Here is a 12,993-nt window from a genome sequence, read left to right on the forward strand (position 1 = left end):
CAGTGGCGCGATCTCGGCTCACTGCAAGCTCCGCCTCCCGGGTTCCCGCCATTCTCCTGCCTCAGCCTCTGCGAGTAGCTGGGACTACAGGCGCCCGCCACCACGCCCGGCTAATTTTTTGTATTTTTAGTAGAGACGGGGTTTCACCGTGGTCTCGATCTCCTGACCTCGTGATCCGCCCGCCTCGGCCTCCCAAAGTGCTGGGATTACAAGCGTGAGCCACCGCGCCCGGCCTGACTGTGTATAGTATTCTTAATGCTTTTGGTGTTAGCTGGGAAGGCTGAATGTGCTTATCTTCTGGTTTCAGACAGAGGACCCCAGTAAGTGCAGTCCTCGGTTTTGGGAGGAGCTCTTTCTCATGAAGGTAAGAGTTGGTCGCATCTGTGGAATTTCCTGGTAACTAAAATTGCCTTCTCATATATTCTAGGCGCTAAGCTAAAAATGCACTCTGCCCCTTATTTGTTTCCTTGGCAGGTGAATTTAGAGTACCTAGAAGGCAAGCTGGAATCTCTTGATGGTGAGGAGTTAATGAAGATCAAGGACAATATTAATTGCCTATTCCAACACTGCATCCAGGCTCTGGGAGAGGAGCATCCAATTCGAGTTGTCAATGCATTGCAGGTACAAGGCTGGGAGACTGGGGAAGTCTTGTTTAACAGGAGAAAGGAATTGTAACACATCTGTTGGAACTGAGGAACCTAGAGTTGCTCTGAGGTATGAGGTTTTCTTATTTATTTCTGTAAGTTACCAAATATTTATGCCATGTTTGTTTAGCCATCTTTCTATTTATACAAACTAACACTTAGGAGTAATCGTATCCATTTGTATAATTTGATCTAATGCTAAAGTAGATTCTTAGAGTTCTTGTTTTTGCTTGAGAAAGGGAAGGAGAGGAAACTGAGGCAAGAATGATTAGTCTTTATAAAAAATCAGAAGACAGCTGGGCACGCTGGCTCACGCCTTTAATCCCAGCACTTTGGGAGGCCAAGGTGGGCAGATCACCTGTCAGGAGTTCGAGACCAGCCTGACCAACATGGTGAAACCCACCTCTACTAAAAATACAAAAATTAGCTGGGCATGGTGGCGGGTGCCTGTAATCCCATCTACTCAGGAGGTTGAGGCAGGAGAATCGCTTGAACTCGGGAGGCGGAGGTTGCAGTGAGCCGAGATTGCGCCACTGCACCCCAGCCTGGGCAACAGAGCGAGACTCCATCTCAAAAACCAAAGATTTTGAAAGGGATCTGTAATTCAAAAAACATTAAGAAACTGTTCTTTATGTTTTTTTTTTTTTGAAATTTAAAGAAAAAATTTATTGAAGATCTGAAAAACAATTCCTAAAAGATTGACTTTTCCAGAAAACTAGCTACCCAATGCGTTGCGTCTATCATGTTAAAACCTGCATTAGACACAAATACAAAAACCATGAAACAAGCCACCATTCTTCAACAATTCGAGCCAAGATAAAATGCCTAAGTAACAACATGGATGACTTGCAAAGGATGGGCTCTTTACTTTAAGCACCATAAGAAAAAAAAAAAAAGGAGCACAAATGGATGAGTGTGTTCAGTTATATACACTGAATTGAACCTTTGGCACTAGGAATCAGAGCATTTTGTCATATAGCATTAATATGTATAATAAAAGTGCGTAGTGTCAAAGGAATAGAACCACCAGCATTCAAAAGCAGCTTTGTCAACTAGGCAATAAAACACTGTACAGCATATCCCTCTGTTGTCCATCATTGAAAACACTGGCAGGAACTTTGAAATGAAAAAAAAAAAAAAAAAAAGAAAAAAGGAGCTATTACCCCTTTTATTTTCTCTGTTTAAAATCAAACAGAAAACAAACATCAACTGTTACACACTAACATCTTCAAAGCACATCGTTTGTACAAGAGATAGACTAAGAACAAAAATGTGTTTACGGAGATCCAAACATAAGTGAGTGAGAGTGCCTCTCACACAGCTTTCCGATGGTACTCAGGGGGAGCCACTTCATAATCGCTGGCACTAAACAAAGTTGCAGAATTCTTTGCCAGGTACTTTAGGAAATCGTGAAGATAATTGAGTAATAAAGCAAGGCTCTTCTCATCCAGAGGTGTATAGGCCAACATTGCTCCAATTCGTACAAATAATCTCAGGAGATGTGGCGCTCCATACACCTGGGACATGGGTGCATCGGGATGATCTGCAAGAATTTCGGCATACTGTGTTCTCTCAAATTTGTAGAGTAGCTGGGTGCCCAACATTACATTGAAGTACTCTTTTATCCCTGCCACAACTTCATTAACTGCATACTCCTTATTATCTGTGTTTCCACGAGATTTCTTGTAATTTGCATAATCCTCAAGAATGGAATCCACATTCTTCTTGGCAGGAAGATAAAAGAGCTGTTTTTGCCTGGTAATTAAGTCCCAGTCATCAACAAGCCACGGTTTTAGCTCTTCAGGAATCTTTACTTTAACTTCAACTCTGTTCATGAATGTTTCCTCATTTTCAACAGTAGGATCTACCCGGGCCCTTTTCTTATGAGGAGGCTGAGGGGTCTCACTGGTACTGCCACCATCTCCATTTCCAGGTGTTTTCTGTTTGTTCTTTTTTGTTTTCACTTCAACATTTTTCTGTTGCAGACCAGATGTCTTCTTTCCTGGGGCAGCCCCTCTCATCTTCCCCTCTGCATACTGCTCCTGATTGGCTTTTTGAAGTTCTCACTGTTTCTGCAAATTGGTGTCCACGTATTTGAGTACTCTGCTCTCTGGAACCCACTCATGCCAATTTTTATTCCAACCACTGTAATGTATAAAGTATTTAACTTGTTTGTCCTTTATGGCAACCTTTACACACTTTGCTTCATAAAGAAAAGGCCCATGAAAGCACAGCACTCGCTCACCCTCCTGGAATTTAGGCTTCGGGTCCTGCTTTGGTGCCATTTATAAGTGATTCGCCGCCTCCTCCTTCTCCCACCACCCCCGACTACTGCCCCCTACTCTCTACCCCACCCAACTCCGCGTCAGACGCGCCATCAGGCACCGCCAGCTCTACATCCTGGGCCCAACTGTTCTTTATGTTAAGCTGCATGATCATAAGATTCATTCAACAACTATTCCTTGAATAATGTTATGTGCCAGGCTTTGGACTGGGTGATAGAGATACACTACAGACTTCTTGAGGGAAGAGACTTTGAGAGTTTCATTCAGTAGTTTGTTTCCAGTGAGTAGAATGCTCCTTGTGCACGGAGAGCAGTGCGTAGCAAATAGTACTCTAGAAGTAAGTTCTTATTGAATGAATGGTGACAAAGTTTCTAAAATTTAGTCTAGTAAGTTTAGTATAGCCTAGATTGAGAGTACCTAGGGCAGTGATTGATAGGTTTAGAATATGAAGAATCCTGGGCCGGGCACGGTGGCTCACGCCTGTAATCCCAGCACTTTGGGAGGCCAAGGTGGGCGGATCACGAGATCAGGAGATCGAGACCATCCTGGCTAACACGGTGAAACCCCATCTCTACTAAAAATACAAAAAATTAGCTGGGCGTGGTGGCGCATGCCTGTAATCCCAGCTACTTGGGAGACTGAGGCGAGAGAATGGTGTGAACTGGGAGGCGGAGCTTGCAGTGAGCCAACATGGTGCCACTGCACTCCAGCCTGGGTGATAGAGCGAGACTCCATCTCAAAAAAAAAAAAAAATAAAGAATATGAAGAATCCATGATGGGATAAATAATTTTATTGGAACTTGTGATAGATTGGGTTTAAGTTTCCAACTTACTAGTTAGGCAGATCACTTTGTGAGCCCCAGTTTTCTCATCTGTAGAATGGCAATAATAATTACATCTTGAGTTGATGTCCCAGAAAGATGGACCATGTTTATACTATAGCTTTGTTAATTTTTGGCACAGTAAGTTCCACATTTTAAGTTGTAGCGTAGGGGCTCAATGAAACGTCGAAATTGTACTTCCAGTAATTGCAGTGCTCATTGTGTGGGCATGAATTGTAGACTGTTTTATTTCAGTGGAAATAAGTTGGCATTAAGCCACTTAGTGACCCATAAAATATTGTACATTGTTATAATAGCTTATGCTTACTGAGCTCTAACAGAGTTCCAGGGACTAAGTACTTTACAGTATTATTTCACATGGCCCTCATAACATTCCTACAAGATGGATGTTGTTATTATCATTCCTACTTTATAGATGAGAAAACTGAGCCACTGGAAAGTTAACTAATGTGTGTGTCTAGATTCTCACAGCTAGTACATAGTGGATGAGGATTATGAAGATTTTAAGATTTGAAGCAGTTGGCTATTATATAGGGACTTAACTGTTGTAGTTATTAAAAATAATTACAAAAACTGTTGGCCAGGCATGGTGGCTCATGCCTGTAATCCCAACACTTTGGGAGGCTGAGGAAGGCAGATCACTGGAGGTCAGGAGTTCAATACCAGCCTGGCCAACATGATGAAACCCTGTCTCTATTAAAAAAACTACAAAAATTAGCCAGGCGTGGTGGTACAGACCTGTAACTCCAGCTGCTAGGGAGACCGAAGCATGGGAATCACTTGAACCCAGGGAGCCGGGATCACTCGCGCCACTGCACTCCAGCCTGGGTGAGAGAGTGAGACTCCATCTCAAACAAAAACAAAAACAAAACAAAACAAAACTGTTAAACTGTAATATAAATGCCAAAATTATTATTATTATTATTTTTGAGACGGAGTTTCACTCTTGTTGCCCAGGCTGGAGTGCAGTGGAGCGATCTCGGCTCACTGCAACATCCGTTTCCTGGGTTCAAGGATTCTCCTGCCTCAGCCTCCCGAGTAGTTGGGATTACAGGCATCTGCCTCCACACTTGGCTAATTTTTTTGTATTTTTAGTAGAGACTGGGTTTCACCATGTTGGCCAGGCTGGTCTCAAACTCATACCTTAGGTGATCCACTTGCCTCAGCCTCCCGAAGTGTTGGGATTACAGGCGTGAGCCACTGTGTCCGGCCCCAAAATTAATTTTAAATAAAGGAAAACTCCACCAATCCCATGACTGAACTCAAGAACTATTTTTAATCTTTGAATATCACCTCCCAGTCTGCTTTATAATTTTTAAAAACAAGATGACAAGAAAATAAAAAATAAGGATGACAGCAGTCTCAGTTACTGTTCCTCTTTTATTTGCTGGATTTTGCACATACTGAGACTCAGACTGGGCTGGGCACAGTGGCTCACATTTCTAATTCCAGAACTTTGGGAGGCTGAGGCAGGAGGATCACTGGAGCCCAGGTGTCGGAGACCAGTCTGGGCAATATGGTGAGACCCTGTCTCTACAAAAAATAAAAAAATTAACCAGGTGTGGTGGAGCACACCTGTCATCTCAGCTACTTGGAAGGCTGAGGTGGGAGAATCACCTGAGCCCAGGAGGTCAAGGCTGTGGTGAGCTGTGATTATGCCACTGCACTACAGCCTTGGTGAAGAGTGAGACCTTGTCTCAAAAAAAAAAAAAAAAACCAACAACAAAAAAACCCAAACCAAACAGAAAACCCCACAAAAACTCAGGCTGTGTTTTGGAGCTCAGAACTCAGAGAAATTGAATTTATTCAGTGTCAGCTGTGTAAGGATGAGGCTGCAATGTGGGTCTACAGACCCAGTGTCCTAGTTTTGAGACTTCCTCTCCAGAAAGAATTCTTTCTCTCATTTCTGCAGACCCTCTGCGCACTCATTCGAGGAGTCCATCAAAAGAATAAGTCTACCTCTGGGTTTGACATTATCAACATGCTGATGGGCTTTGACAAGGCGGAGCTGTGCATGAAGGTGAGACATAAGCTGCAGATGTGCCTGTGGATGGCAGCGTCTGACAGCTGTTCCTGGACACTGTCAGCAGACAAATGTACTCAAAGATTTGGACTCAGAAAGATACAGATGATTGAATTTGGCCATGCATTTGGATATTTTTATTTCACAGATTTGCTTTATCTGAATAAAGGAAAATTTTAAATTCAAATTTGAATGGAGGTATTCTTTCCCTGCAGGATAAAGACAGAATATTTTATTACTCGTATCATATGATCATACATTCTTAAGGACATTTATGAATTTAAATAAAATATAACAAATTAACATACAAGGGTAACTTTAATTCTAAACTTTAAGCTTATTTAACACAATTACTTTGATTTTATCAGAATTTTTCTTTCTGCTGTTTGACACTTATCTTTTTAAAATAACAGCCTTATAATTCATATAGCATACATCCACCCTTTTAGATTGTACAGTCTGACCAGGCGCCATGGCTCATGCCTGTAATCCTAGCGCTTTGGGAGGCCGAGGCAGGTGGATCGCTTGAGCTCAGGAGTTTGAGACCAGCGTGGGCAACGTGGCAAAACCTCGTCTCCACAAAAAATACAAAAATTAGCTGGGTATGGTGGCACGTGCCTGTAAGTCCCAGCTAGTTGGGGGAGGCTGAAGTGGTAGGACTGCTTGAACCTGGGAGGTAGAGGTTGCAGTGAGCCAAGATCATGCTACTGCACTCCAGCCTGGGCAACAGAGCAAGACCCTGTCTCAGAAAGAAGAAAATAAATAAAGTGTACAATCCAGTGGATTTTAGTGTATTCACAGAATTATACAATTATCATCACTATTAATTTCAGAACATTTTCATCACCCTAGAAAGAAAACCTGTACCCATTAGCAGTCATTCCCCAATTCTCTACTCTTCTCAACCCTTGGCAAGCATTAATCTGCTTTATGTCTCTATGGGTTTAGCTGTTCTGGACACCTCATATAAATGGAATCATATCATATGTAGCCTTTTGAGTCTGGCAGTTACTTCACATAATGTTTTTGTGGTTCATCCATACTATAAGATGTATCAGTATTTCATTCCTTTTTATTGCCTAATAATATTCCTTTGGCTGGAGATACTCACTATATTTTGTTTATCCATTCCTCAGTTGATAGATATTTGGGTCCTTTCAACATTTTGACTATTAGGAATAATGCTGCTATGAACGTTCATGTATAAGTTTCTGTATGGATGTATGCTCTTATTTATTTATTTATTTATTTATTCATGAGATGAGGTCTTGCTATGTTGCCCCAGCTGGTCTTGAACTCCTGGCCTCAAGTGATCCTCCTGTCTCAGCCTTCCAAAGTGCTGAGATTATAAGCATGACCCACTGCACTCAGGCCACACATATGTTTTAAATTCTCTTGGGCATATACCTAGGTGTAGAATTGCTGGGTCACATGGTAACTCTATATTTGACGTTTTGGGAACTACCAAACCATTTTTCCATAGTAGCTGTTCCATTTTATAATTTCACTAGCAATGTATGAGGGTTCAAGTTTCTGCACATTATGTCAACAGTTGTTTTTGTCTGTCTTTATTTTTTTTTTTTTGGAGAAATGTCTTTCATATCCTTTGTCCATTTCTAGATGGGGGTGTCTTTTATTGTCGAGTTATAAGAGTTCTTTTCGTATTCTGAATATGTCCCTTAGCAGATATATGATTTGCAGTGTTGGACACCATATTGAATGAATGTTTGAACTTTGAAGAACAGTCTTCTGTCACTCATTAAATGTAAAATAAATCTGTATACCAGAGAATCTTTATAATGATTAGGTTACAAAAAAGTTATTAATATATAATTATGAATATACAAATATTTAATACTTAAGAGTTATTTTTAAATTCTGGCCTTTTGCAGTTCATATATATGTCATGGTAAAATCCCAGATAGCTCCTCATTCTCATAGTTCTAACTACTGCTTGTATGTTGATGACTGCTAAGTCTCTGTCTTTAGCCTTAATGTCTCTTCATGATCTCAGAGTTGTATACTCTGCAAGTACTTGCTGAATGTACTCGCTGATACATCCCATAAGTACTTCTTGCTTGATATATCCAGAATGGAGCTCATTGTTTCTCCTGCATCTCTTCTTCCTCATTCATTCTCTTTCAGAATGGGAGCAGCTCTTTTCACAGGCCCCACGCTGTGATGAGGGGACTTCTCATCTTTTATCTCCAGATGATCACCAAGTTCAGCTAATTTTATCTCAGTTCATATTCCTCATACTTGTCTTCTTCTGTTCCCACCATCTCTGTTATGCTGTCTCTCACCAGAACTATTACAGTGATGCCTTCATTCATTCTTTTTTTTTTTTTTTGAGATGGAGTCTCACTCTGTCACCCAGGCCGGAGTCCAGTGGTGCATTCTCGGCTCACTGCAACCTCCCTGTCCCGGGTTCAAGCGATTGTCCTGCCTCAGCCAGCTGAGTAGCTGGGATTACAGGCATGCGCCACCACCCTCAGCTAATTTTTGTATTTGTAGTAGAGACAGGGTTTCACCATGTTGGCCATGCTGGTCTCGAACTCCTGACCTCAGGTGATCCGCCTGCCTTGGCCTCCCAAAGTGCTGGGATTACAGGCATGAGCCACTGCGCCCGGCCCATTCATTTTTTGACAAATATTTGTTGGGCCCCTATATGCCAGGTACTGTGGTAGACACTGAGGATACAAGAGGCAAATAAGACATGGCAACTGTCTCAGGAAATTGAAGTCCTCATTAGTCTCCATCTTTTCAAGCTTACCATCTTTAAATCCATCATCCACACTGACACCACAACTGTGTGTTATTAGTGTGTATATCTCATGCTAGTGTGTACATCTTTCCTGCTTAAAATCCTTCATTAGTCTCCTGTCACTAACAGGATAAAGAGCAAACTCCCTAGTTAGACTTACAAAACTTTCAAAATCTGCACCATATTTACTTCTCCAGGCTTACATCTCACCACTGTGCCTCATTCTTTATACTCCCTTAAAAACAAACTACTTTTATTCCAACCCCACACCAGGGCCATTTCTTGCCTTATGTGTCTTTGATGATGCTAATACCTGTCTGGAATTCCTTTCCTCCCCAATTCCTATTGAATTTTCAAAATATAACTCACTCCTGAGGGGTCTTGGAATAGGTGACTTTAGAGCAAATTCCATTCCTCTGTGTATATTTCCATCATAGTAACCACTGAATTGAAACTGTTGGCTTGTTTTTCTCTCACATTAGACTAAAAGCACCTTGAAAGCAAGAGTCATGGTCTGAGTTTTTTCGTATATTCTTTTAAAGCACAATATTCAGCACAGAGTAGATGCTCACATATTTATTGAATTGAACTGAAGCAGCTTACCTTGGCCTTCTAGCACGCTTAAATCCTTATTCTCCATCTATTCTCCCTCATTTAATGTAGAATATTTCTTTTTCATCTTCCCTTTATTGTAGTATACAAGGGTTTCATCTTTTGATTAGTTTGGGTCTGTCAGCTGGCTTTTAGTGCAAGTGATAAATTCCGATTACATTGCCAAGCGGAGACCAGGATGGACACAAGTTAGCTTCTTTGGATAATTTATATGGCTAGTGATAGCCTGTAATGATACCGTTCCTTTTTCGTTTATTCAGTGTGCCTGAATCAAGTGTTATGCTTTCTTTACCAAATAATGAAACTTGCCAGGCATAGTGGTTCACACCTGCAGTGCCAACCCTTTGGGAGGCCGAGGATCACTTGAGCCCAGGAGTTCGAGACCACCCTGGGCAACATGGTGAGACCTTGTCTCTATAAAGAAAAAGAAAAAGGGCCGGGCGCGGTGGCTCACGCTTGTAATCCCAGCACTTTGGGAGAGGTCAGAGATCGAGACCACGGTGAAACCCCGTTCTACTAAAAAATACAAAATATTAGCCGGGGGTGGGGGGCCTGTAGTCCCACTACGCGAAAAGAGAAAAAGAAAAAGAAAAAAAAAGAAAACCCGGATGTGGTGGCACACATCTGTGGTCCTAGCTATTCAGGAGGCTGAGGTGGGAGGATGACTTGATCCCAGGAGTTTGAGGTTGCAGTATGCTATGAACATGGCCTGCCTTCCAGCCTGGCTGACAGACAGAAAAGAAACTTATATACAATTATTTAACCATTAGATTTCCTTTTTTTATTTGCTTCCTTGTAATCTAAAGGTTTGTATGGGGATGACAGACTGCAAACATTCATTCATTTGGTAGAACAGTGAATTCTTTACTCTCTTGTGCAACTGTTCTACAGCATTTTTCTCAATATAGCTAGATTTTGAAGTCTTCCTATTTTTCTTTCTTAGCAACCCCAGCCTGAGAAAAAGGTCCTCCTTTTCTTTATCTAATCTTGTAAGTTCTAGGCCTAAGGAAATGATATTGTTGCTTTATTGTGTATTATTCACATTACCCTGTATAACATAACCCAGAGTTAGACAAAGGTGGGGTGTTATCTGGTATGGTTTAATGCTTATTGGTTCTCTTTCTCAGAACTTGATGGAGAGTTTGGATTCATTGCTTTGTGCAGAAGGTTCTGAAAGTCTGAAGAGTTTATGTCTGAAACTTCTCCTTTGCTTAGTGACCGTAAGTGACCTATGTTTGTCAAGGGTATTAATTGACAGGAGGGGCAATCCTGTTTGAATACTTGAGCCCAAAGATAGAAGGAAAAAGAGAAAAAATATTCTCAATGAGGGTATTACATCACTCCCTTGTGTCTGGATGTATAGGAAGTTAGCTGCGTGGTCTTTTGCTTCCTCTCTGGAGCAATTACTGGCATTTTTAGCCTGCAGGCTATGTGATATTTTACTTTAGAAGTTTCACTTCAGGAGAACAACTGTCTTCTGGGTTGTCAGAACTTGTCCTCATCAGGTCTCATTTGGAAATAGTTTTTGTGATTCTGAGTATTTTTTTTTTTTTTTTGAGACAGAGTCTTGGCTCCGTCGCCCAGGCTGGAGTGCAATGGCATGTTCTCGGCTCACTGCAACCTCTGCCTCCTGGGTTCAAACAATTCTCCTGCCTCAGCCTTCCAAGTAGCTGGGATTACAGGCATGTGCCACCATGCCCAGATAATTTTTTTTTTTTTTTGTATTTTTAGTAGAGATGGGGTTTTGCCATGTTGGCCAGCCTGATCTCGAACTCCTGACCTTAGGTGATCCACCTGCTTGATCTCCTGACCTTAGGTGATCCACCTGCCTTGGCCTCCCAAAGTGCTGGGATTACAGGTGTGAGCCACCGCGCCTGGCCGATTCTGAGTATTTTTATTTGTTTTGGCTTTTATTTATTTATCTTTCAAGGTGGAGTCTTGCTCTGTCACCCAGGCTGGAGAGTGCAATGGCGTGATCCCGGCTCACTGCAACCTCCACCTCCCGGGTTTGAGCAGTTCTCCTGCCTCAGCCTCCCGAGTAACTGGGATTGCAGGCACGTACAACCACGCCTGGCTAATTTTTGTATTTTTAGTAGAGATGGGGTTTCACCATGTTGGCCAGGATGGTCTTGAACTCCTGACCTCATGATCCACCCAGTTCAGCCTAAATGCTGGGATTACAGATGTGAGCCACTGCACTCAGGTAGCTTTGATTTTATAACTGTAGGCTGCCTGTACTTTCTAGTGGAAGGAGGGTGGGGTGTTGATTATTTACTTTAGGAGGGTCCCTTTCCCTGCCACCTCTTGAAGACTTCTGCATTCATAAACCGCTTCCTGTGCACTTGAGTAATGAAACCCAAGAAACTGTTAAGCAAACGCATGTGTGAGGATATGAGAGAAAGAATGAGGAGTTCAAAGACTTAGGAAGTTTTAACTTGCTGATTTCCTACCCTTATAACTGTCTGTTCAGGCTCTCATGACTTAAGGGGCACTTGTGAAAGGTCAGCTAAGTTATCTAGTAGAAATATTTTAATATTTCTGTTTCTCTTAGATGTTAGGGGAGGAGACTACACAAGATATCAGAATGCCTCAGTATAGACTTTAAAAAGCCTTTTATTACATTCAGGTGACAGATAACATCAGCCAGAACACTATTCTTGAGTATGTAATGATCAACAGCATATTTGAAGCAATTTTACAGGTAGGTCAATTCCCTTGTTACCTCCTCTCTTTGGGGTAAACCACCTCTTCAAGTTTTCTCTGTGTTCTCAGGAACCAGGAGTTAGCAGTCTCATGCATTTTTGGTTCTTGTTACAGATACTTTCCCATCCCCCAAGTCGTAGGGAGCATGGGTATGATGCTGTCGTCCTCTTGGCTTTGCTGGTGAACTATAGAAAATATGAGGTAACTGGGCTCCTTAGTGGACAGTCGTTATCTGCCTGTAATCTTCTTAAATGTGGCCCCTCCTAAAGGACTTTGCTTAATGTAGAAGACATGTTCTTGGTAAATGGTATATTGATTAATTTTGATAATCCAGATTCTAAAAATCTTATATTAAATGCATGGGGCAGAGGATCTAGTTGTTCAAAGGAATCCTGTGAAGCAACTTCTAATGAAGTGAGTAAGTACTCCCTAATGTAGTGATTCCCATACCCAGCTTATTAGAATCACCTAAGAACTTTTTTTTTTTTAATATTTTTGAGACAGAATTTCGCTCTTGTTGCCCAGGCTGGAGTGCAATGGCACGATCTTGGCTCACCGTAACCTCCGCCTCCTGGGTTCAAGCAATTCTCCTGCCTCAGCCTCCCAAGTAGTTGGGATTACAGGCATGCGGCACCATGCCCTGCTAATTTTGTATTTTTAGTAGAGATGGGGTTTCTCCATGTTGGTCAGGCTGGTCTCAAACTCCCAATGTCAGGTGATCCGCTCACCTCGGCCTCCCAAAGTGCTGGGATTACAGGCGTGAGCCAGTGCACCCCTGGCCTAGAACTTTTTAAAATGAAAAAATTTTGGCCAGGCGCGGTGGCTCACGCCTGTAATTGCAGCACTTTGGGAGGCCGAGGTGGGTGGATCACGAGGTCAGGAGATCGAGACCATCCTGGCTAACATGGTGAAACCCCATCTCTACTAAAAATACAAAAAATTAGCTGGATGTGGTGGCGTGCACCTATAGTTCTAGCTACTTGGGAGGCTGAAGCGGGAGGATGGCTTGAGCCCAGGAGGTGGAGGTTGCAGTAAGCTGAGATCATGTCACTGCATCCAGCCTGGACAACAGAGCCAGACTCTGTCTCAAAAAAAAAAAAAAAAAAAAAAAAAAAAAAAA

At 42.1% G+C, this 12,993-nt stretch overlaps 2 protein-coding genes across 5 annotated transcripts in view; one reads left to right on the forward strand and one right to left on the reverse strand.

The window, feature by feature from the left end:
- The first annotated feature begins 285 nt into the window (after window positions 1-285).
- The window catches only part of ARMH3 (armadillo like helical domain containing 3), a 197,961-nt gene continuing 185,253 nt past the window's right edge, over window positions 286-12,993 (forward strand). For all 4 annotated transcript variants that reach the window (XM_032179424.2, XM_032179415.2, XM_058436068.1 and 1 more), the window contains exons 1-6: window positions 286-364; window positions 475-621; window positions 5,684-5,791; window positions 10,298-10,390; window positions 11,797-11,871; window positions 11,988-12,074. In XM_032179424.2, the coding sequence (XP_032035315.1) occupies window positions 359-364; window positions 475-621; window positions 5,684-5,791; window positions 10,298-10,390; window positions 11,797-11,871; window positions 11,988-12,074 (516 nt within the window). In that variant the 5' untranslated portion in view covers window positions 286-358. The remainder of the gene's footprint in view (window positions 365-474; window positions 622-5,683; window positions 5,792-10,297; window positions 10,391-11,796; window positions 11,872-11,987; window positions 12,075-12,993) is intronic.
- LOC116484604 (mortality factor 4-like protein 1) lies at window positions 1,825-2,695 on the reverse strand. Its single transcript, XM_032754727.2, is given in 2 exon segments — window positions 1,825-2,670; window positions 2,673-2,695. Coding segments are annotated over 2 exon segments (720 nt in total). The 5' UTR covers window positions 2,680-2,695; the 3' UTR covers window positions 1,825-1,957.

Source organism: Hylobates moloch, unplaced genomic scaffold (genome assembly GCF_009828535.3).
Source record: "Hylobates moloch isolate HMO894 unplaced genomic scaffold, HMol_V3 SCAFFOLD_3, whole genome shotgun sequence".
Lineage (NCBI taxonomy): Eukaryota > Metazoa > Chordata > Mammalia > Primates > Hylobatidae > Hylobates > Hylobates moloch.